This window comes from Pongo abelii, chromosome 14 (assembly GCF_028885655.2).
Source record: "Pongo abelii isolate AG06213 chromosome 14, NHGRI_mPonAbe1-v2.0_pri, whole genome shotgun sequence".
In the NCBI taxonomy this organism is placed as follows: domain Eukaryota; kingdom Metazoa; phylum Chordata; class Mammalia; order Primates; family Hominidae; genus Pongo; species Pongo abelii.
In genome coordinates, this window is record NC_071999.2 from 78,433,639 (window position 1) to 78,459,569 (window position 25,931).

At 36.3% G+C, this 25,931-nt stretch overlaps 2 protein-coding genes across 13 annotated transcripts in view; one reads left to right on the forward strand and one right to left on the reverse strand.

Annotated features, from left to right (window-relative positions):
* Positions 1–2,096: 2,096 nt before the first annotated feature.
* On the reverse strand, positions 2,097–24,981 carry DIS3 (DIS3 homolog, exosome endoribonuclease and 3'-5' exoribonuclease). 5 transcript variants are annotated; one of them, XM_003778215.5, is made up of 21 exons: positions 24,671–24,981; positions 23,913–24,070; positions 21,238–21,431; positions 20,469–20,542; positions 18,973–19,140; positions 18,257–18,421; positions 16,994–17,107; positions 16,732–16,869; positions 15,742–15,888; positions 15,211–15,327; positions 14,847–14,948; positions 14,133–14,197; positions 13,956–14,040; positions 11,905–12,032; positions 9,094–9,180; positions 6,579–6,735; positions 5,055–5,269; positions 4,779–4,947; positions 4,501–4,659; positions 3,673–3,795; positions 2,097–3,019 (listed from the first exon to the last, which is right to left on the reverse strand). In XM_003778215.5, exons 1-21 carry the CDS (start codon positions 24,896–24,898, stop codon positions 2,936–2,938), a joined length of 2,877 nt encoding a protein of 958 aa, XP_003778263.3. In that variant the 5' UTR covers positions 24,899–24,981; the 3' UTR covers positions 2,097–2,935. The 5 variants fall into 5 exon arrangements, with proteins under 5 accessions (XP_003778263.3, XP_024086480.2, XP_054385076.2 ...); XM_024230712.3 differs by lacking the exon at positions 23,913–24,070 and adding an exon at positions 24,351–24,418; XM_054529101.2 differs by lacking the exon at positions 24,671–24,981 and adding an exon at positions 24,351–24,414.
* Positions 24,690–25,931, forward strand: part of PIBF1 (progesterone immunomodulatory binding factor 1) — a 233,908-nt gene continuing 232,666 nt past the window's right edge. For 7 of the 8 annotated variants that reach the window (XM_024230719.3, XM_024230716.3, XM_024230715.3 and 4 more), the window contains exon 1: positions 25,090–25,424. The gene's annotated coding sequence lies outside the window, so the exon portion shown is untranslated. Of the gene's footprint in view, positions 25,425–25,931 lie in introns of all 8 variants that reach the window. The other variant, XM_024230714.3, reaches the window with a different exon arrangement.

Genomic DNA, 25,931 nt, shown 5'->3' on the forward strand with positions numbered 1-25,931 from the left:
ACCTCTTTCCTTTATAAATCACCCAGTTTGGGGTATTTCTTCATAGCAGCGTGAGAACAGACCATAAACCTCCATTTTCTCATCTGTTAAATGGAGATAACAGTCCTGGCTTAACAGGGCTTTTTGAGTTAAGTGATATATTCCATGTAATCTGCTTAGCATAAGAACTGGCACTAGAAACAGAACATTTTAGATTATGGAATAGAACTTAGGGGAAAATAGCAAAGTCTCTGATCATCTTCAACTACTCAATTGGGACTTATCCCTGAATTAAACCTTTCTAGTAGCTGAAGCATGATAAACTTGGGAAGAAAAAACCTAAGGCCAGTCATGCACTGCCCTACTTCCCTTTCTTCTCTATTGCAGGCTAACTATGGCCTGTAGGCAGTTTTTCTTCTTTTTTTTTTTTTTTTTTTTTTTTTTTTGAGACAGTCTCGTTCTGTCACCCAGGCTGGAGTGCAGTGGCGCGATCTTGGCTCACTGCAACCTCTGCCTCCCAGGTTTCTCCTGCCTCAGCCTCCTGAGTAGGTGAGATTAAAGGCACTTGCCACCACACCTGGCTAATTTTCTTTTCTTTTTTTTTTTTTTTTTTTTTTTGTGATGGAGTCTCACTCTCATCACCCAGGCTGAACTGCAGTGGTGCAATCTCGGCTCACTGCAACTTCCGCCTCCCAGGTTCAAATGATTCTCCTGCCTCAGCCTCCCAAGTAGCTGGGATTACAGGCGTCCGCCGTTACACCCAGCTAAGTTTTTGTATTTTTAGTAGAGACAGGGTTTTACCATGTTGGCCAGGCTAGTCTCAAACTCCTGACATCAGGTGATCCACCCGCCTCGGCCTCCCAAAATGCTAAGATTACAGGCATGAGCCACCGCACCTAGCTGGCAAACTTTTTTAAATGGTGGGGGGAATCAAATGAGTAATGTTTTGTGACACATCAAAATTATGACGTGCTGCATAACTTTTGGTCAACAATGGCCAAATACATGATAATAATCCCGTAAGATTACAATGGAGCTGAAAAATTCCTATTGCCTGGGGACACAGCCATGGTTAACATCATAGTGAAATTACTTTATGTAGCCTAAGTGTATAGTGTTTATAAAAGTCTACAGTAGTGCATAGCAATATCATGCCCTTCACATTCACTAACCACTTACTGACTCACCCAGAGCCAGCTTCCAGTCCTGCCAACTTGTTCATGGTAAATGTCCTAAATAGGTGTACCATTTTATATCTTATATATATCTATAAATATATTTTTACTCTACCTTTTCTATGTTTGGATATGTTTATATACACAAATACTTAGCACTGTGTTACAACTGCCTACAGTAATCAGTACAGTAATATGCCATACAGGTTTGTAGGTTAGGAGCAATAGGCTATCCCATATGGGATACCATAGGGTATACCATCTAGGTGTGTATAACTACATCATGATTTTCACACAATGATGAAATTGCCAAGTGACATGTCTCAGAACATATCCCTGTCATTAAGTGACACATGACTATATATGAAACTTAACAAATCAGGCCTTGTTGGAACACAGTCATGTTGATTTGCTTACATATTGTATATGGCTCCTTACACACTATCAATGGCAGAGTTGTGTACTATAGTTGCAATACAGACCATAGCCAACAAAGTATAAAATGTTCTAGCACTTCACAGAAAAGGTTTTTTGACTCCTACTCTACTGTTTTAGTGTCACTGACCCATTTTACCTGGACCAAAGACTACTCAAGTCTATTTTCCTCTAACTGACACAAGTTTCTACCTCAATGTATGGAGGTTTTCCTCAGTAATAGGAAACTGGAAAAATTAGTCAACATTTATTGAGTGCCTAAATGACCACCTATTTAGTATACCTGCTGATTTACTTGCCAGGCTTTTCTCACTATACTGCAAGCTCCTTGAAGGCAGAAATAGTTTACTTGAGTGGAACCTGGCACAACGTAAGTGCTTTAGAAATTAAATAAGCCAAGTAAAATGTTTTAAGGCAACCCTATCCCAAAATATTCCTGAAGATATTAATTTAATCATTACTAATCTCTGTGATTAGTAAGGGAAGTAGTCAGTCTGGCACACCAAATTTTATTAATAATACTTATTTTAATCTGTTCCCTTTAGTATGTCTTTATACAGTTCCCCTCATGTATACACACTGACATAACTACAATTTAAAAGCTACTAATTACCTGTTTTTTATTTTGTAAGTAACAAGATGTAGACATCTGAATGCCAATGTCTTATTCTGGAGAGACATTGGAGCTGAAGTTCAACAATGATCACACTTATTACCTGGTAATAAAAACACAACCATCTTTCCAGTCAGGTCAAAATATCCTACTTTTTGACTTTCTACCAATTCCCAAACATTCACAGTTTTTCAAGGACCACTAATAAAATACAGGAAGCTTTTAAAGACAGTAAGAGAACACCTAGTGTAAGTTAGGTGAATTAAAGATGGCAAAGGAGATTACATCCTCAACACTGACAGCTTCCAAGACTTAGAAAAGAGATTGTTCCTTGTTTCTAAAATTGTTCTATTTTCCTCTGTAGGAAAATGAAAGATTTTTTCTTACAAATATTAAATAATCAAAGTACTTATGCAAAATTAATCTGCTCCTCAATGAGATGAGCACTCCATTTAAATGATCTTTACAGATCCCTGAAGTTGCTGTCCTGTCACTGTATTTAAGTGATGGATATTGAATTGAATTATTCTGCATAAATAATTCTGTTCAACCCAGAAGTAAAGTAGTATGATGGGACAGATACAGTCAACCATTCAATAAAAATGCAAATGTCTGAAATTATTAAAATGTACTTAAAAGTAATAAACTATCACACACTTAAGCTTAGAAGTGTTCTTTCAAGTTTTTTCTTTTAAAAAAGAAACCAGTCTTTGAAGATTTTTGTTGAATATAGCTATTTTCCAAGCTTCATCTTCTTTTTCTTTGGTCCATTAAGGTCCATGTTTGAAGTATCCGTAGGAATGCTTATTCCTGGTATCTAAAGTAATGCAAATAGGGGGAAATAAGGTGATTTAAAGGATAAAATACATCTCATCCTCATCTTCCTCTTCCCCACTGCCAGTTTCAAATTTAAAAGGATGTAGTGGTAGGGAGGGGAAAGGGGGCTAATTAAAGGTTTTATACACAGAATGTATTTTACAAAGTAGCAGTGGTTCAAAAATGTAAAAGGTAGACATGGTCTCAATAGGTGGGAAGTATGCCATTTAGGAAGTGTTCTTTTTAACTATAAAACAGTCTTCCCCACGGGGAGCCACTGTGATTGACAGAATCAGAGTTGATTTCAAGTGTGCTGGGGAAGGACAAAAGTTAAGAACCAGTATCTTAGGTGAAACACCTACACTTCCATCTTCAAAGTGCAGGAGTTCAAAACTTCTAGACAGAAAAGACTAGGCAGGTGAATGGAAGATCTTTTTATTTTGGCACCAAAGACCTGAACAGAATCTCAGATGTCTAGAATCCCGTGGCCTAAAGAAATCAGTGAGAAAACAGGATGTGCTATGCAAATATTTGGTTTCTACACTACTTACAGGGTTCCCTCTAACATTAAACAGAAATAACTTATGTCCCTTCTTTGACAAAATATGTACTGTTTGTTCCATCACGACAAGGAAATTTTAAGTTTGGCCTTACCTGTGGTTCTACCAGGGACATTCGGATTTTCTGATGCTGAAGATTAGATGAGTCTAACATGATTTTCACTTTAACTTTATCAAATACATGGAACACTGTATCTTCTATTTTAAGTGAGGGTATCTAAACAAAACACATTTTATCATTCTTAATTGCTTCCTTACATTTGAGGCTTTGTTCTAATCCTTTACAATTTACCTTACATAGTAGAAGTTTAAATATAAAAATTAGTAAGCATCTACGTATTCAACATAACCAAGGCCACAAACCTAGTAGTCTCACATAAATATGACCTATTTATGTGCATACTTTCTCCTTCATTAAGGTAGTTCTAATATATATGTTCATTGAATTCTTGGTGATTAATTAATCACCCCACTAACAAATAGGAAATTTTTAGTCTAGTAGAGGAACACAAAGGTACTTTGGCCAGTTTATTGTTCAAATATTCTCAGGGCTGTGGTTCTCCTAAGGAGAATAAGGAGTATGTGTGCCAAATAAGAAACACCAGAAGTAAGTTTAAAAAAAAAGTTCCTTCCCTGAGTTATAGTCATTTATTTTTCCATGTAGGGCAAAACTTTACATGGTATAAAAGAAAGAAATCAAAGACAACAATTGCATATGAGAAGATATATAGTGGTGAGAAATTGTGAGTAAAACCATAGCTTAGTTGGCAAAATTAAATGTAGATTTTCTGGCATGTATTTGGAGATGAGGATAAATTCTTCAGGGTACAAAAAATAATTTTATGCTTTATAGGTACCATTTATGAACTCTCAAAGAAAAAGTGCCCCCCAGAAAAGAAAACAAACATGAGAAATACCGTACCTCATCATCATAAATAAGCTGTGGGTTTGATTTGTCCTTTTCTTCAAAAAAGACTGTCCCTTCTAAACCATACTTTGGAATTAATACCACAATGGCATTCTTTCTTACAAATAAAATATAGGCTTCTTCACTTACTATTCCTTTGCTTTTGAAAAATAACTGTAAAATAACATACAACTTATTTAAACAGTCTTAAAAATTTTGAAATTAACAAAAAATTGAAATTAAAAATGAACAAAACTTCATTTTTTCTAGCAGTATCGACAGAAGGCAAATACCTGGGTATGAAAAGCCACTGATGCACGTTGGGCATATTGAGCCATTTTGTGCCGGAAATTTAGATTTTTACATATATCTGCAAGCTTGTGTTTGTCTGTCAACTCTGGATAAGTACAGTCAGCCCCAACAGCCACAGCCAAAAGCCGATGAACAATAACATCTGCGTATCTAGATAGATGGAGAAATAAGAACCACGGTATGTCAGTACAATATGTGCTTTTAAAATTCAAAATTAACTATTTTCTATCTCCTTTAATTTCATGAGGAAAAAATACCTTCTGATGGGTGAAGTAAAATGTGTGTATATTGGAGATGCTAAGCCATAGTGATAAAAATCATTATCCATTCCAGAACAGAAGTACACAGCTTGCATCATACAGCGAGTGGCTAATATTCTCAACAGAGTGTTTAGATACGGAAAAGTAGGAGATTCGGCCCGATCCAAAGACTCAGCCAAAGACTTGGCTGTATCAGTCTTAATTTCCAAATTCTGTAAACAAAAAGGAGGGAAGAGCACCATATTAAACATTTCTAAGTCAGTACCATTATGTCTTCAAAATATAACTGATCTGACTGAACAAACATGTTTTTGTTATTTTCCTTCCCTTCAAAGTAGAAGTAATAGCCAGAAACAAAACTGTACTGGTCACTACAGTTCTGTCAGAACAATGTTCGGATTCATCAAATTTAGCTGCTTTGTTCTACCCTAGGGAGATGAGTCAAATATACATCTCTTCTCTTAGGTCTTTGGAAGAAATAAGATAATGAAGGAAAAAATCCCTATTTACAGAGTAAGCCTTGGAGCAGAGGAGTGAGAAGCTGATTCAATTCCTATGAATCTGGAGAAGCTGGGCATGCATGCCGTAAAGGTCTGATCCAAAATCAGAAACCAATGCCATCGTGATCGAATAATGCCCTGCAGTCCAACATTACTGCTCCCAGCACTCTTCTAGATGGGAAGGATAGGGCCTAACTAGGTAATCCAAGGAAAAGCAATGTAGGCCATAGTCACCCAAGGGGTAAGCACCTCTAAATGAAAATCTACTAACAAGAAGTAGTGGGTATACAGGGCTGAAAAAATGTGCCCTTTCTATAGTTTCCCCTTTTCCATGTATGCAATAAATATATTTTTCTTATGAACATGAAATGGAAAGGATTTAACTGAGTTGAATAAATAAAAAAAAAAAATACATTATTTGTAAAGTCAGGCAGTTGACAGGAGCCATGAAGCAACACAGACATATGAAATATGCATAAAGACAAGGAAACATGGAAGAGTTTTATATGACCAGGACGCTGCACAGATCTTAGTCTAAACATCTGGCTTTAGCATAGGGTGCTCTTTAAAAACATTAGGCTGGGTGCGGTGGCTCACACCTGTAATCCCAGCACAGCACTTTGGGAGGCCGAGATGAGATTATTACTTGAATCCAGGAGTTTGAGACCAGCCTGGGCAACATAGTGAAAAGCTACCTCTACCAAAAAAATACAAAAAATTAGCCACTAATGGTGGTGTGCGCCTGCAGTCCCAGCTCCTCAGGAGGCTGAGGCAGGAGGATGGCTGGAGACTGGGTGGGAGGTGGAGGGTGCAGTGAGCCGAGATCGTGGCACTGCACTCCTGTCTGGGTGACAGTGAGACCCTGTCTCAAAAAAAAAAAAACCAAAAGAAAAAAGAACTATTGGCATATTCTTGTTATTAACAAACAATAAAACCTTTATGGAAATATGAATATAAATTATTTAGAACAACAGATAGATCAAAACACAAATAGATGATTTTTCAAACTATAGGACCTTACCCTTGACCTGGCTGCCTTAACAAGAATTTCATAATTTGATGGAGGTGGAGCAGGATGTTTTCGAAGCAGAGCATGTTCAGAAAATTCCTCATGAATTTTTTTTGCAACAGAAATATTGGCAAGTAACATAAATTCTTCAACCATGGAATTTGTTTCCCTGCCAATGGAAAAAGCATTAAACAAACAAAAAAGAGAATCTGAGACTTCTATATATCATATTTTTTCACAGGTTACCTTTGTTACCAAGAAGATAATAAGAGCATTTCCTATGTAAACATTCATATGTGTGTGTACATTTGTATTTTAAATAACTTACGATTCTTTCATCTCTCAGTTACTCTGCTAACAATCTCTTATCATGCAACTACTGCATGAGTAAATCTTACATGCTAGAGGAGACTTTACAAATTGCACTCAGCCAGTTGCAGTGGCTCGCACCTGTAATCCCAGCACTTTGGGAGGCCGAGGCAGGCAAATCATTTGAGCCCAGGAGTTCGAGACCAGTCTGGCCAACATGACGAAACCCCGACTCTACTAAAAATATAAAAAAATTAGCCAGGTCTGGTGGCACACTCCTGTAGTCCCAGCTACTTGAGAGGCTGAGGCATGAGAATCACTTGAACCCGGGAGGTGGAGGTTGCAGTAAGCCGAGATCGCATCACTGCACTCCAGCCTGGGTGACAGAGCAAGACTCTGTGTCAAAAAACAACAACAAAATTGCACTCAAAAACAGAAGCTTTACCACTCTATTTATATATGAAATGAAAACAAGCATTTTTACTTGATTTTACTAGGTCCAAAAATATTTTTATTTAATTGTAAATCAATAAAGTTTACAAGAACTAAAAGCTATTTAGATCATACACATTTTGGCTTAAAAACCAAAAATTTTAACAATAAATTACTCAAATGAAGAGACCATATTTATAACAGCTAATCTGGATACTTACAATGGGTCACTCATTGTGCTATAAAAGTACATCCTGCCCTCAACACACACACCCACACACTCTGTTTTACAGATGAGAAAACTGAGGATATATTCATTATTCTCTTGCTCAAGATGAGAGTTATTAGCAGTATGAGAATTTGAGTCCACACAATCTGACTTCAAAACTCTTAACCAATCTGATACTGCTGTGATTCTCTACATAGTTATTCACATACATTTTTCAGTTAGTTTAGTAAATGATCTACCTTCTGTTGATACAGTGCTTTCTGTCTTGCAAGTCAATGAACACATATTATTAACCTTCCATTCAAGTTTCATCTTGTAACTTCTTGACAATATTTCTAAAGTATATTCATTTTAAAAATATTAGAAAGACCTCCAATCACATGGGGACATCTCAGAAATGTGTTCTTTCTTCTTCTTGATAAGAAGAAATGGCTGATGTTTTACTTTGGCAAAGCTAGTGTCAACCTTTTGCTCATAAAAGCTCTTAGTACTGGGCTCATTATTAGCATTAATATTAGACATACTTACACAGAAGTTCTACTATAAAGCATTTTTAGATATTATAATAGAACTAAAGCACATATTTATTCTAAGTAAAAAATCTGAGTATATTCTCATTTTTAACCCTTGGTCATCTATTAGAAAAGTGCATATGCATGTTGAATTCCAAAATTACTTTAATGTAAATAAGAGGCAGGGAAAGAGGCCTAAACCCTGATTTAACAAAAAAATTCTTGTTTCCCACATCTTAACTAAATCAATAAACAACAATAGCTAATATCACCCTCACAGCACCCTATGAGGTAGGTGCCATTATCAATTATAGGCAATTTACAGACAAATAAATTGAGGCATGGAGAAGTCAAATAACTACTTTAGTGGGAAATATAATAGTAATAACAGCAGAGGGATCCAAACCTAGGGAGTCTGGCTTCATAACCCATGATCTTCACCATTATTCTACCCTATCTATCCTACTACCCATTATTCTATCCTACCCCCATCTTTCTGGCACCAGGGACGGGTTTCATGGAAAACAATTCTTCCATGCAACGAGGGGAGGGAGGGATGGTTTCATCAGGCATTAGATTCTCATAAGAAGTGCACAACTTAGATCCCTCCTATGCACAGTTCACAATAGGGCTGGCGCTCCAATGAGAATCTAATGCTGCCACTGATCTGACAGAAAGCAGAGCTCAGGTAGTAAAGCTCACAGCCCAGGGGCTGGGAACCCCTGCACTACAGTATATTCTACTTTAGAAATTAATTGGGGTAATTTTTTTTTTATTTTACTGTAACTATTACTAGTCAAGTTCTAATACATGACACATCAAAGCAAACAATTCAAATTGAAAGTTCTTCTATTATGCGACTAAACGCAGTTTTATAGAAAACTGAGCTTAAATTTACTTTTCTGTCCTTTGCAAGCCAAATAAAGTAGAAATCATGACCCCAATCGTTATTTTGTATATAAATGTTTCCGTTATTTTTACTTATAGTAGACGTGACAATTAAAATAAAAAATCTTATCTAATGCCCATCAAAAAAATTACAAACCTAAGTTCCTTGGTCTGCAGATCTATAGGATCATGAGTTTCACTGTCCATGTGGAATCGAACTTCAGGAGAGGATAGAGTCAAAGCCCTACATAAAAATTAAAGAGAAAAATTATAGTCAAGCAAGCCAATAAAAGACAAAATTATAGAAATTATTCTTTTAAAAAAGACAATGACTACAGCAAGTGTGTAACAGTTGGTCTTCTGAAGGCTTTATGACCATCTGCTGTTTCATGTTCTATTTTCATAAACAGCTCAGTAGAGCTTTCATGAACAGCTCAGTAGATTTAAAATGCATTTAACAAAAGAGGACGATAGCAACACAAGGAAATCTGAATCCCTGTGCTTCTGAGGGTTTATATATCTTCTGTATCCAAACGATGAGTTTTTATTGAGCTACATAAGTTTTTAATCACTTTTACAAATAAAGAAGGGGACTGTCTGTATTAAATTTACTACAGGAAAGAGTTATTGGGGCAGGGGACAATAAAGAGGGGCAAAAGGGAAGCTGCTGTGGGTAGCTTAGTAACACCAGAAGATCCACAGTTCAAAAGTATCTTCCACAAAGACTGAACCAACAGAGAAGCAACTGATAACCTACTATTACTAATAGGTTACAAGTAGTGATGGCTATTAATATTTGATTGCTAAGTGTCAGATAAACAATCCATGCTCAGGACTTTACACACATGGTTCATTTAATGAGCTGGCAAGTTCTCCTTTGGAAAGTAAACTCCCACAAGGCAAGGCAAGTCTAATGTTTCTTATACCTTGACATAACTTTCATGAGGTCAGCTCCAAATCAACCTAAAACTAAAAATTTTAATGAGACTGGGCAACCTTGAACAATCATGGAGAAGGAAAAGAAGGGGAAGAGAAAAATTAAAATAAGATGGAGCAAGTTAAAAGAAACATTAAGTCTAAGTCCTTGTCTTCCTCAATTCCTCACCTTTATTAAAAGAACTATAGTAGGAATACATACTAAGAGAATCTCAAAAATATTCCTTTCTTGCCTTGTAGTGTGCACTCAAAACAAGGCTCTACTTCAGGTCTGATATGTATTTATTAAGGGATTTTGACATAAAAAGCAAGGTATACTTATCACATTTTGATCATTTTTCCTCATAGAACACCTAAAATGTTATGTCTACCCATGAGAAGGCAAAAGATGGTTTTTTTTTTCTGATTGCTTTTTCAATTCTCCCTAAGACTAAAATGATTCAATGATGTTTTCCCAGTAGGCAACCATCTACTTACCAAATTAAAAATACAGACTGTTGAAATTAAAAAATATCCTTCCCAGTTTTAAAAAGCTATGTTACAAATGTGAATTCTTACTTTAAAACTATTAAAATAAATACAGCTTCAATTTGCATTTTATTTACATTGCTTAAAAAAAAAAAAACTTTGTGGTGTTTTGTGTCACACAAAAAAATTCAATTATCTTCTTCTTATATCCAAGTGACAAGCTTAAGCAAAAGTTTTGCTCAAGTTTAATAGCGTCCACTGGGTTTTAGCACGCCCAAATGATCCTTTCAGTTTCAAGTTTCATATTTAAGATCACATAAAAAATTCCCTGAAAACTGAGGTGTTAGTAGACATAGATATATAACTACCTCAAACACTGTCCAACGGAACATTCTGCAGTGATGGGAATTTCTATGTGTGCCCTGTCCAATGTGATAGTCATTAGTCACATGTGGCTATTGAGCACTTGAAATATGGCTAGTAAGGCTAAGGAACTAAGTTGTTAATTTTATTAATTTTAATGAATTTAAATGGGCGCATCTTATGAAATGACACAAATGTACAATCCGTACTCACCACACCTTTAGTAACTGCTTGTGACCCTATCCTAGAGGGGCTTGGGAACTCTGAGACCAACATCTGGAAGGTTCATGTACTTGGCTTCCTCTGATAGTCAACAACGTCTTTTAAGAGTCAAATTTCTCTTAACTGGTTTCCTTCAACATGCCTGAGTTAATACTCTATACCTTACGCCTTTTGTAGTTAGGCAAAAGCCATGACATAACAGCTAAAAGACTCACATCTGTTACTAGTCAGATCTTTGGGAAGACTCATTTTATGCAACTTTTAACTGCCTAAAAAATGAGAGGGTTGAATTAAATAATCTCTAAAATTTAAAGTGCAAGGAGGACCTAATCTACGTTTATTTAAACCTCTGAAACCCAATGTGAAAATCTGGAAACTTATTTCTAATTAAAATTAGAAACAATTTCTAGAAATCTTAGGGAGTTCTTGCCTTCCTGGAATTTCTTCAAGATCTTTAACTCAAACGCAATTTTTTAACACAACAAATTACAAGGATGGAACTCCTGAACAAACATCAGTCCAGAATCAAGTTGCTAACATTTAAAAGGAAGCTAGAGGTTGGGCATGGTGGCTCACACCTGTAATCCCAACACTTTGGGAGGCCGAGGCGGGTGGATCACCTGAGGTCAGGAGTTCAAGACCAGCCTGGCCAACAAGGTGAAACTCCATATCTACTAAAAATACAAAAATTAGCTGGGCGTGGTGGTGGGCACCTGTAATCCCAGCTACTCGGAAGGCTGAGACAGGAGAATCGTTCGAATTCGGGAGGCAGAGGTTACAGTGAGCCGAGATTGTGCCACTGCACTCCAGCGTGGGTGACAGAGTAAAACTCCGTTTCAAATACATACATACATACATAAATGGAAGCTAGAAGAAACAGGAGTCTCTATTCACCCTTTTAAATAATTCATCACTGCCTATGATCAAACAATGTAAAGAGTATAAAAATTATCTTAATACTATGAAAAACAAAATATACCCTTTTTCAATCCTTCCTTTCTTCAGAATTTTGGCTAGTTTATTCAGTCCACGGAGACTAGTGGTAATATCATCATTCATGTTTGCTGAATCAATTCTCAACTGAGCTTCAGCATATGTCAGAGATGCCTAAAAAAGAAAATGTATGTTATATAATTCTTATAAATGATAGAAAAATGGTTTTCAATGTCCTCCTACTTTCACTACATAAAATCCATGATTTCAGAAAACCTAAAATCAGTAACAAAATAGAAATTCTTAGCTATGATATTATACTTCACATCTATGATTTCTGGTTCATTAATTCTTATCTGAGGCATTATACAACATAAACAAACACATTTTAAAAGGTAAAATGGCAATGTTGTTAGCTAAAATAAAACACAAAGGGAGGTTAGATCGATTCCTTCTCTGATAACAAATATGAAATCCTTTCCAGATGATCATTACTCCCCTGCAAATAATTAAGACTGCAGGAGTCAAGACACCATGTTTTGCAGGAAATCTAATAAATACCCAAAATTAAGAATGTAAACACCAGACAAATCATAGTAGAACAGGGTTAAAGTCATCCCCAATGACAAATAACCCAAATATACAAATAACTGCTTCTGTTCCTATTTCTCTCAGAGAAATCCACCATTTTTTTTTCTTTTTTTTTTGTTTGTCTAAAGAGTAGCTTCACAAGAGAAAATAAGAAAGAGCATAACAGAGTTAGATAACGCAGGTCAGGTCGGAGTCCTGGGAGAGCCAACTCATCTACTAAAGGCTAAGAGCTTCCCCTCTGAAAAAGGTTTTATGTTATATGTTCACTAGGTTTGTTTTCATATCATTTTGTTATACCGACCAAGTCTTAAAGAATTAAAAGTCATTCTTATTTTAAAGTACAAACTGTGATGGCTTAAATAATTCACACATCATTATTTATCAGTCTAACAGTTTTCTTTGCAACCACTGGTTAGCAGAACAGCAAGAAGGATGCCAAAGGGCCAGAAAAAACAGGTTAAGCTTGGAAAACAGATCATTAGAAGATAAGGGGTTTGGCAAATCTTGAAGAAAGATGTAGGGCAAAATAAGAGAGAACATAAAGGATTTTTGGGAGAAGTACAAAAAAAACAGGAAAAGGACAAGAAAGACAACCTGGCTCCATTATGAATTAACATGATCTCAGGCTAGTTCTACTAAAATCCAACGGTGACTTAAACATCATTTCTGTGAGAAAATGTGAAGAAAGAAGTCGTGTACCTGCTGACTTTTAAAACACTAACCATTTATAAGTAGGAACAGCTTCAATTACTAGGGTTCTTGAGTTAGGGCATAAAACCACTAGTTGGTCTTCTCAAGTATATATACTTTGTAAGTTTCTGAATACAGGACAACTGTAACATGAACTAATTTCCGAATCACATCAAAAATTATCTGCTTATAACTAGAAAAAAAAAACCCTCAAAATTTTGCTGTAACAATGCCCCCATTCTATCCTGAGGGCACAGACCTAGCCCTTGTTTTTCTGCGTAGAAAGACTCTTCCCCTCCCACCCAAACTGAAATACATTTGTCTGTATCCACTTTACATGTTCAAAAGAGCATCTAGCTTGATTGAAAAATTCTCAAGAAGTGGGCAGCAATCTCAAATTTAGGTGATGGCAGTGGAGCTGGGGCTGGTTACTTTGGCTTAGTACTGGCTGGGTCAACAAAGATGGCAATAAGACTCTGGTGGCCTGTTTTGCATTCTTCTCTGAGAGTAGGTAGCAAAAGGGCCAAATGAGTTTTAGTGTAAATTTAAGTGCATCTGTACATGTGTAAGCACGTGCCCGCAGCTGTGGACTTTTTTAGACTATGTTTATATCTCAGGCATTTATATGTTTTTTCTATTTTAGGTTAAGTAAATATACATATAAATAATTATACATAACATCTCTTTTCAAATATATAAATATTTTCATATATGTGTATATATACATATACATGAATCTTTAAAAAATTTATTTAGCTTTTTTCAAAAAAGTACCAAAAAGTTTAAAAATTAGAGATTAATAGCCCTGAAACGAACCTTTGAATTAATAACACTTTTGGTAAACTTCGTTTTTAAGATTTCAGCGTTGTGATTCATTTCCCAAATACATGAAAATGCCAGCCTGTGAAGGAAAATACAGAGTATTTGTTAATGGGAATCAGGTTAAAGTAGTAAATACAATGTCTTCAAGGAAAAAAAACCATGCAGAAATACCTGTCGACGTCACATTTTAAGGAACACAAGTTAGAGCTAAGCAACTCTGGAACCATGTCAATCCTCTGCAAAAGATAAAAATAGAACCACAGATTACTTAGCTATATCCATACATTTATTTGAGGTTCTATTCTCAAATAACATTAATTAAACAAGGAAAGAAAAGAGTGTTCCGGTTTTTGTAAATAGGAGAATTGACAAAAGGTCAAATAAAAGGTTTGTTTCTATAAAAGCACTTACACAAAATTGTTAAAGAAGGAAAGCTATGAAGGAAAACTGGACTTCATGCCAATTAATCTAAGTTTAAGCCCTCTACACTAACGACCTAGCTGTCCTCTGAAAGTTTTAAATCTCTGGTCTGTAGAAGTTTATACTTGATAACTGACACACTCTATAACTGGACCTTTCTCCAATGCTTAATATAAACTACAAGGTGTTTTTAAAATACTAAAAAAAGAAAAGAGAAACTAAATTTTTATGGAAAAAAGTATACAGAAGAACTCTGACAATAAATCACTAATAGACTAAGTTTAACCTTCCCCTTGACTTTCACAATACTTTACTTGTTATTTGAACCACTCGATAACAAAAATTTGCAATATATTTAGTGATTTAAAGCCACCTTATTCCATGTATTTTTCTTAGCTAATTCATGGCCGTTTAAGAATCCTTAAGTGTCCATGATTGTTAAATTTTTAAATTCAATACATTTACCTTTTCACAAAGATACACAGTTGTTCCTCTTCTGGCTGATTCTTGATCCAAGGCATTTCCTGGCCTAATAAAATGGCTCACATCAGCAATATGAACACCAACCTTAAAAAGATAAAAATAAAAGGATGTCAATATGCTTGACTGGGTAAATGTACCTAATGGAGTTTTAGTAAGATAAAGTTTAGCTAAATTTAAAAAAGACTCAGTCACCTCTACCATTTCAACTTCTGACATATGGCCAATAGCGTGCAGCTACAATTATACTTCACAAGAGTAATTAACAAGCAAATTCTATTCTAGGTCAAAAGAAAATGAACTCAGAACAGAACTATATTTAGGTAAGAACACTATTACATATGAATACCTCCAAATTTCCATTTTCGAGTTCTCGACAATGTAGAGCATCGTCTATATCAGTACATCCTGGTGGGTCTACACTACAAATACACAGATGCCTCAGGTCTTCTCGGTTTTTCATGTCCTAGAAGACATGAAATGATAAAATAAATTATTTCCAAAGCACAACTACAACATATTAATAGCTTTTGTGAAATCAGTAATATGTACACAAAAACAATTTAGCTATATTTTCTTGATGACAACCACATTTATTTTTCCTGCACTGGAGCAGAGACACACCACGTATGATTTGTAACTAATGGTTTCCTTCCCTTTGAAACATTTAACATTTCCAAGTGTCTGCCACATAGAAAAACTTACCCTTCAGTGAAGAAGCAAATGACTTCTTCTGTAATTCCTAAGAATGCTATGCCCAACAAAATGCAGGAAAAGAGGGATCGTGGTGTCCACATATTTAAAAACACACACAGAAATTAAACCAAACTAGGCAGGATATAATAATTTATAAAGTCACTACAAATTACTTTCAACTTACCTTTTCAGTAATGCTCCAGGGCATCTTTGGCAGAAAACTAAGAACAGCCTGTGAAAAAGGCTGATGGGGAACATCGTGTTCAAGTAACAAAACTTCTGTTTCAGTCTCTTTCTCTCCAACATCGCCTAAATTTCTCACAAAGTGTCCCTGAAACCAAGAGGCATTATTAGAAACGCCTATTTTATAGCAAATTTACATCTTATCATATTAAATTCTTCAGCATTACATATCTTCTCAGTATTCCTAAATATTCCCATAACGACTTCTGAAAAATTACCCTTTAGTAAATTAGACAAGACTTCTCAACTGATTTATGATGGAACCTTTGTGAGGGTCCAGCTCTTACATTCTAAAGCATCTATTTCTTATTAATGTTCAAGTTTAAAATGTGCTTCCAATATAATCTTTTCAAAATTTGTTGATTAGAATCTATATAGAACTCACTTTTCATAGTCATGATCAATAAAAGTTATAGGTTTAAAAACTTACATAAAAGAGGCCAGGCACAGGGGCTCACGCCTGTAATCTCAGCATTTTGGGAGGCTGAGGTGGGTGGATCACTTGAGGCCAGTTCAAGACCAGCCTGGCCAACACAGCAAAACCCTATCTCTACTAAAAATTAGCTGGGTGCGGTAGTGCACACCTGTAGTCCCAGCTAATCAGGAGGCTGAGACACAAGAATCGCTTGAACCCGGGAGGCTGAGGGTGCAATGGGCTGAAATCACAAAACTGCACTCCAGCCGGGGCAACAGGGTGAGACTCTCTCAAAAAGAAGAAATTTACATAAAATTAACCAAATGATTTACACTGGAATTTCATAAAATTAATTTTCAAAGTAGACATGCTACTTACCAGGTCACTTTGTGAAATATCTCTAAATTTCAGTACAAATTCTACATAAAAGTAGATTCTATTTTTATTAAAAGCAGAAATACTATTCACAAAATTTTAATTAAACATCCCCACATAAAATTAATATTTTAAGCTCACATTTGGATATCTGGAATTTCTGGGCCAACCATCAATAGCAACAATAATTCTCCGTCCTTCTAATGTAGAAGCCTGTCTGGTTTCTATGCGAATTCGAGGGATTCTCTTATCAGCAGGTGTAAAGAGATGTCTTCTTGACTAGCAAAAATTATGAATAAAGATTTTACACAAAAAAAATCTGAGGATGGAGGCAAAAGAAAGGCTATAAGTTCTATTAAATGTTTATCTTTTTTTTATTACACAGTAAATGGTCTTTACTCACCTCCTTAATGTCAGACTTGGAAAGCATGCCACAATATGGTCTCCAATTCCTTTTTATTATTCCTACAACTCTACCTGTAGGCTTCAACATTTTCTCACTTACAGCAGTCTTAAGCTGAGATATAAAAATTAAAATGTTCAGTTATATTCCTCTAAGTATTATCAGGCAATTTCCTTTCAAAATCAAAATACATACATGGATACTAATCCATTCAGGCAGTAAATTATGACATAAGACTACAGAATGTTGATGTTTCAAAATTCTAGACAAGAACATGCCAAACCAAACCAGACATTCTCTCTTGATAATAAAGTACTACAAAACAATCAAAAAGCAAAAACAAATAAATAAATATAACTGAATACATATGTTAGAACTCAACACTTTTCAGGATTAACATGAGGATTTACTGACTAAAATACACACACAGGTCTGGGAATTAGATTAGGCTTTTAGTACTAGTTTGTACAAATTAACTATGTGGTATGGTGACTAGTTCCCTTTGGACCTTTATTTATTAATTCTAAAGGTTCTTCCTTATAAAAAATAAAAACCCAAATAAAGAGTGTCTGCTATTAGAAATAACAAAAATTCCTAAGGTATTTCACCTCTTAACGCTATCCAAAGGCCTGGACTCTCCATGGATAACTTTATAGTGAGACTCCAGAGCAATGAATATAAATGATGGAAAAAGAAGAATAAAAAAACTGTTACATGCATTCCAACTATTTATAATATTGTAATTATAAAATACAGAAATAGGTCCTATCAAGTAGATTTAGCTCATATCATAAGAAATAACTGAAAGTATTCTCTTCATAATAAATATGGTATCAGATAAGTTGCGCAAATATAATGGCCCAGAAGTACGTCTATTATGTTAAGGGAATTTTACCTAAAGCATTTTCTAAAACATTTCCTAAAACATTACTTAAAGCATTTCAGAAAATGTTAAATACGTATTTACTTAAATCTCACTAAGTCTAATAACACACTTGAATGTCACAGATTTTCAGTTTCATACTTGTATTAACTCATACTAACAGTCTGTTTGCATTTAAACCCATTTATTTGAGCAAATTAAGACAATAAAAGAAAACTACATAGAAGAGGAAAAAAACCATGTGTATGACATGCATTAAATATACAGAACTATGATTTTATGCAATAAATCTGAGAGCAACGAAACTTGTTTTCCAAAGCTGACATATTAATAATACAAAGCTACACAGACAAAAAAAAAAATCCTGCTTAGATTCATACCATTCGTTCTCTCTCTTCTTCTTTCTCAACATCTTCTTCATTTTGACCTTCATCATGTAAAACCACAGAAGATGGTGCTACCCACTGACTCTTGGCGAGAAGCTCCACAGCCACAATATCTTCGTGAATAGCTCTGTTTAAATGTTTAAGTCCCTGTAAGATAACCTGTTTAAAACAACAGAGGGCACGTGCCCAAATTATTTTTAACGGCAATATAATAAAGGGAAGATCATCTAACAGATATTTACATACACTCTGAATATCTCTATGGAATCTCTATTTCTCCCTTATAGATTTTCTTTCTCTATTGTGTCCCTAATTCCACAACCTTAATTTCTCAGTATCAGGTAGAAAAAATGTAAGTCAGAAAACACAGGCTGTGTTCATGGCTCCATCATAACTTACACTGGTACCAAGAGACTTTGGAAAAATTATTTATGCTCTCTAAATCTCAAGTCATAATTGGTCAAATAAGAGTACACTACCTAGTTTTTATAGGTTGGGTTGAATATTAAATGAAATGCCATGCGCAAAGATTAAAAAACTACCTGACAAATTGTGAGTACTGCAAAAAAAAAAAAAAGAAAAAAGTTACTATTTGCTTTAAAGTATGTGAAGCCTCATATGTTATGCAAATAGTATTTACCATTAAGTGTTCATAATATATAAAATATCATCTTTATTTTAGCGTACAAGGAATTTATTCACATACTTGCCTCTTTATTTTCTTCATTGTCGCCATGAATCCATACTGTAGCTTCTAAGTAATTTTCCCTGCTGGCTCTAAATGTTCCTTGAAGGTATGTACCAGATTTTATGCCTTGCTGTAGCTTACTTAAGGGAAGATGCTCTGAAAATATTATTTTTCCACTTTCTATTTCATTCTATGAAAGAAGCAAACCAAAAGATGCCGCTAATAAGTCTTCTGTTCACTCAATACACAACTATTATTAATATCAGAGAATTTTTGAAATCTACGTTATGATATACACAACTCTGAATAGGAGAGAAGATAGCAGTGTTTCTTATAGGCCAGTGCTAACAAAAACAGCTTTCTATGATGAAGGAAGTATTCATTTTGCGATCTCTAATATGCTAGCCACTAGACACAAGTTTCTCTTGGGCACTTGAAAGATAGTACACCAAGAAACTGAATTTTTAATACATATTAAATTTAAACAGTCATATATAACTAAGTGGCTACATATTAAGGCAACACTAAATCTGTATTTCAAAAATCAAGCCCAACTTTTATCTTCTCATTTCCTTTTGGTTTCATAAAGTATCATAAAGGTAAGAAGGGATGACAGAAATGTAAAGACTGGTTTTATGTATAATGTCCTATCACTTAAAACCTATTTCTATAACAAGGGCTACCATTTATATTTACCATACCTATGTGTCAGGCACTGAGATGAAAATTGTATTAATGGTACAGTTATCATCTTATTTGATCCTTATAACAACACTATGAAGTTATTATTGCTAAACATCATATATTTATATATAAGAAAATGAAGGCTCAGAATTTAATTATTCCCTTAGCACTCCTTCTCACATCAGCTATTGTAATGACTCCTTTACTCACCTCTCTGCCTCTAATCTTTCCTGGATAAAATGCTTAATGTTACACACTGACATGAGAGTGGTCTTACAAACAAATACCATTTCCAATCATTCTCTCCTGCTCCACCAATCCACATTCATATACCATTACTTTTTCTTAGCCTGACATATAAGGAAAGGATCTCAGAATCCTTTCCTCTTCATAGCAGCCCTTCAGGGAGATCTTTATAAATCAATTGAAAAATTACTAACCTACAGAATAAGTTCTAGGTCTTTACTATCTGGACACTCCCCTCCCTCTTCTTTCCTGTCTGCAGTGCCTGCCACTTCTTTATTTGTCAACAGCTACTCTTTATTCACAAATCAGCCATGGACTCCATTCATTTTTTCCTCAACCAAACCGTGCTACCATGTACCAGGCCCTACTCAGGTTAATGGGAATATATCTATTTTAGAAAGTTAACTCCTTTAGGAATGGCATTTCAATAAGCCTATGACATCCACTCCTGTTTATAATACAACTATTCCAAATCCAGCTTACCCACCGACATTCCAATTTTTAAATTTGGTAACTATATGCCTAATATTCCAAAGTGGCTATTTTAATATTTTTACTTTTCAAAAACAAAATAAAACAAAAACATACCTCTTCTTCAGACAAACAAGCAAGACGATCTATGAGTTCAGGGTTAGCAGTTAGGCTCTTTACATATTCTTCACCTGAAAAAATAAGTTTATGTTGTTTTTGATAAGTGTTTTTTCCTTAGATATGAAAAAAATGGATAGTCTTATTTGCGACAGTATACATGTCATTCTTTCATTCATTGAGAGACACTGAGAGTCTCACTCTGTCTCTCAGGCTGGAGTGCAGCGGCGCAATTACACATCACTACAGCCTAGAATCCCTGGGCTCAAGCTATCTTCCTGCCTTAGCCTCCCGAGTAGCTGGGACTATAGTTACATACTACCATGCATGGCTTTTTTTTTTTTTCTGTAGAGCTATAGTTTCCCTATGTTGCCCAGGCTGGTCTTGAACTCCTGGTCTCAAGCAAGCCTCTTGCCCTGACCTCCCAAAGTGCTGGGATTACAGCACCTGGCCTCAATTTATTTAAAAAACAAAACCCAAAAATCTGTTGATGTGATCATACCTAAGCAGAAGCAGAGGTTCCAGTATATTTATGAGATTTCATTGCTAAACCAGTTGCAAATAGTGAGGCGAAAATTAACAGCCACTGGGCACCACAACATATTTAGGTTAAAAACTATGTGAAATTTGAAAATACAAAAATATCACATGAAGTTATATAGGACTACGAAAATACTAAATGGTAAAGTGAACATCTGACTACAGGCCTGATGATTATTTTCACACGCATTTGCAAACACGCACTAAGTACTTCTACATTTAGACTTACAAGTGAAAGCTGGTATTCCTTCTTCTATGGCTTTCTCTTTGTTTTTCCTGTCATTTGTTATGAAGATAACTTGCAGCTGGTTGTCTGCTGACATTTTTTTCAAATGTTCATTGTACCATTTTGCTGCTACTCGAATCGCTCTATCATTCCTGTCATTAGCATTTTCTCCCTGTTCTTGTTCTACATAGGTTTCTCTAAATGGAAAGGAAAGAAAAAACAAAATAAAAGGAAATCAGTAGAAACAAGGATATGTGAAAACTCTTAGCACATAAATGCTTAACCACTAAACTAGAAAAAGTCAATGGTATATCTTTTCTCTTGAATGTATTCAGATGTACACCTCAGAGAAGAAATTAAGATTCCTATAAGTTTTTAAGAAACAATTTGCTTGGAAAAGAAGAAAATTATGCTAATAAGGGGACAAGAAAAAGGCTAATACAATTTTATTTCCTAAAAAGAAAAATTCAAGATCAGAATTTATACTTTAGGTTGAGACACTAAATAACAGTTTGTTGAGACAAATTATAATACAATTTCACAGGTCTGATAATCAGATTTCATTCAAACTGTAGGTTAATAGCAATTCCTAAAAGCTACAAATAGTATAATTAGATCATTTATAATCAGAATTCTACAGTCATTAATAATGCATATAAATTATCCACTAATTAATAATATCCATTAATAAATAATGCATATAAATTAAACACTAATAGCTGAAGCTATGTAGAGACTGAAAAGTCAGGTATACTAATAGATATTACGTATTTCTTCTATCTAAACTCCCAAATATGTCAACACATTCATCTATTTCTTTAAATCTGTTCATCAAAGCCAGGTTTAAGTACAACAGCAAAGTTCACTACAATAGCTTCCAGTACTTAATGGTAATAGATTCAATTTAATAATTTGATTTATATTAATAGTTTTAGAATTATTTTATTCCTCATCGTTGAATGCACTTGCTAACGCTTTTTTTTGAAACAGAGTCTTGCTCTGTAGCTCAGGCTTGAGTGCAGTGGCACGATCTCAGCTTACTGCAACCTCTACCTCCGGGTTCAAGTGATCCTCCCAACTCAGCCTCGCAAGTAGCTGGGACTAGAGGCATGTACCACCACAACCAGCTAATTTTTGTATTTTTAAGAGACAGGGATTTTCCAGGTTGGCTAAGCTGGTCTGGAACTCCTGGCCTCAAGTGATCTGCCCACCTCAACCTCCCAAAGTGCCAGGATTACAGACATTAAGCCACCACGCCCAGCTGCTAATGTTTTAAGCTTATCAGTGAATGACACAGTCATAAATCTTTTAATTGGTTTTAAACTTGGGTCTTTCTGCACTGAAAAACAAGTGATGTTTCTATTTCTGGATTTCAAGGAGGTACTAACAATAAGAAGCCTACAAGGGCTTTACTGGTATTCTTTACAAGAACATTGAAGTTTGAGATATAAGAATCAAGAAAGTTGAGAAATTAAGGTTTTTAAAAATGTGCATAATCTGATGGAATTTCATTACCAGAAGTCTACACTCTAATCCAGTGGTTCTCAATTGAGTGAATTCGCCCCTCAGGACATTTTGCATCATTGCAACTGAGTAGTGGTGGTAGTGGGGGTAAGGGGTGGTGATTCTGCCAAAGAGGCTAGGAACACTGTCAAACATCCTACAATGTATAAAACAGCCTTCCTACCACAAAAAAATTATTCAGTTCAAAATATCTATAATGCCAAGATTGAGAAGCCCTGATCTAATCCAATAAAAGTACCATACTCATCACAGATTATTTATGTAATATAACATAATAGGCAATATCATATTTTTTGAGACCACACACAGAGTTCAAAGGTCTTGAATCTAAAAGCACAAAAAAGAATTATATTCCTGGCCAGGCGCGATAGCTCATGCCTGTAATCCCAGCACTTTGAGAGGCTGAGGCAGGCGGATCACGAGGTCAGGAATTCGAGACCAGCCTGAACAACATGGTGAAACCCTGTCTCTACTAAAAATACAAAAATTAGCCGGGCATAGTGGTGCGTGACTGTAATCCCAGCTACTCAGGAGGCTGAGGCAGGAGAATCGCTTGAACTTGGGAGGCGTAGGTTGCAGTGAGCCAAGATCACGCCACTGCACTCCAGCCTGGGCGACAGAGTGAGACTCCGTCTCAAAAAAAAAAAAAAAAAAAAGAATTATATTCCTTAACCTAATTTTGCTCAATATGTAATCAGTTGCAAAGTATTAAACTTTTAAAAAGACCATTAAGAATAAATCTACTTTCTATTTTTAAACAAAATAGAAACTTCACAAACTCATATATTTTATTACCCTCTGTTAGTAGTTCACATAATATGGTATTCCAGGAACTTACGCAAATCTCATCTTCCAAGATTCTATGGTCCAACTCATGCTAAAACCCAATTCAAAATGAAAACATTTTGGAAATAAAAGTACCTATTGTAGTCTAGGAGTCAGCAGACCTTGGTTTTAGGCTTGAGCCCATCAATGCCTGTGTGATCTTAGGGAGATCCACTTAGCATTACCTTCTACACAGCCATGTAAGAATCAAATAAGGTATGAAATCTATCACTTATCTTCTGACAATGTCACAAATTACTTACAGGAACCCTCTCCAGAATTTAGCTAATCCTGTGGTTTTCTGATATTTAACGTAATATTCCTCCTACCTATGGTGCTCATTAGTGAAAGTATAGAAATGCTTCTCTTGGTTATTAGTCACATCTCGGATGCGTTTATATACGGGGGCACTGCGATTTCTCACTTCTTGAAGAACTGTTTGTAGCACAATTACATTCCTGATGGCAGGGTCCTCAAGAACATCAATCTTAAAGAAAGATAAAGTTAATTTTTCCTATATTCATTTGTAAGTAGCTCTGTCAAACATAAAATCCTGTTTTATGTTAGGCATAAATACTTTAACGTTTTAAAAACACTGAATAAGTTAAGCCAAGAAGCTATTTGGCTATAGAAAACGAGACAATAGTCACTAAACCCTTCAGATCTATTAAAAAAGCACACTTAGACCAATAACAAAACTTCGTAGAATTAAGGGTATTAATAAAGAAATACGTTGGCCCACATAGTTTTTGTTCCTAGGCACTTACAAGCTGCCTGGGAGTCGCAGGCTGGAGGCCACAGAAGCCCAGGTCCCCGGCCTCCAGGCACTTACAATCTAAGGCAGAAGAGACACCAGGAGTTAGAAAAATAACGTGTCTAAAATACGACTCCAAGAACTAAATTTTTTAAAGCACAAGGAAAAGAACCTCGGCCTGGGGAACAGGAAGCTTCGGTCCCGAGGGGGTGTCCCTTTCGCTAGGTATGTGACACTGCCAAAGACCCTCCTCCCTGGGCCTCAGTTTCCCTATCAGCCATACCCCCTTGTCCCCGCGGGGCCGCGCTGTCCGCGGTTCGCCCGCCCACGCACCTGGTGCAGTAACACATTAGTGTCGGGCAGCAAGTAGTGCGGTTGCGGGCAGAGGCTGCTCGCCGGGTCCTGGGGCTGCGGCTCCAGGGCCGGCCCCTCGTGCGCCCCGCCACACGTTGCGCACCCGGGCGCACCGCAGCCGATGTCGTCTCGCAAGTAGTGCTCGCGCACAATCTTCATCACGCCGCCTGCCCGGGTCTTTTTTAAGAACGTCTTGGACTTGAGCATCTTGCCTCGCCGCGCAGAATCCTGACCCCAGCAGTGCTCTTCCAGCAAAACGCCTCAAGCTTGGATACAATTACGCCTCACCCGGAAGTTCTCCCCTTTCCATTCCCGGATATTAGTAACACTTCTCGCGGGAAAATGCCGAGACAAACATTGGTTGGCTCTCTGACGGCCGCGAGGATTGGGCGAAAGTGAGGAGGGGCGGCAAAGCAAGGCGAGGAGCCATTTCCGCCCGTGGCCTAGGCGGGGCTTGCCTCTGGACTCCACCTCCCAGCATGTGTTGCTTTCCGCTCATCCCGGAACATCCGGGAGAGCTGACTTCCGGCGGCTTGTGGGAGTGCTGCTTCTGTCCTCCTTGCGGGTGTGGAGGTGGTTGTCTTGGTTACGGGTCCTAACGGTCCCCTGCCTTGAAATCCCTTGTTGAGGGCCTGCAACCTTGTGCTTTCGACTGGAGACGCCTTTGGTCCCTCGAAGTGTCTGCACTGGCGGCTGGTCAAGCCTTCAGTGTGGATTAATTGACGCTTTCGAGGTAACTTGCGACTATCATCGCTTTCTTTCCCGCGTGGGGTAAAGAATCCCCCAAGCTGCCAGGTTTGGGGCTTAATTTTCACGCCGAGTGTATAGGCAGTCCCCGTTTCGGGTCCTTTGTAATCGAGGAGAGAATATGTCTTTGAGTTCACTTTTTCTTACCTATTTCCCTTCAAAAAGAAGGAGTGAGGCCGATCTTAGTATAGTTCTCGCTGTTTCCCCTCCACACACCTTTCCTTATCATTCAGTTTAGAAAAACTGAAATATTTAATAGCATAATTTGTTATATCATGAGGTATTAAAACAAGGTAGTTGCTAATATTCTTATGAAAGAGTAAGAAGTAAGTTCTATTTAGAATTTCTTGAATTTTTCTTATACCCTGTTGTTTTCATTCTGCTATCTATAAAAAATATTTTTGTCCCCGTTTTCCCTGTTTAAAACATCTTCAATGATGCCTCATTGCCTGTAGAATAAAATCCAACCATATTTTGACATTTAAGGCCCTCC

Coding starts and splice junctions, on each gene's coding strand:
- DIS3 (XM_003778215.5), bottom strand. CDS start 24,898: ATGCTCAAGTCCAAGACGTTCTTAAAAAAGACCCGGGCAGGCGGCGTG. Junction 18,422..18,972: donor ACAATGAAGAAAATAAAGAG/GCAAGTATGTGA, acceptor TGTTTTAAACAG/GTTATCTTACAGGGACTTAA. Junction 14,198..14,846: donor CTGTGTATCTTTGTGAAAAG/GTAAATGTATTG, acceptor TATCTTTTGCAG/AGGATTGACATGGTTCCAGA.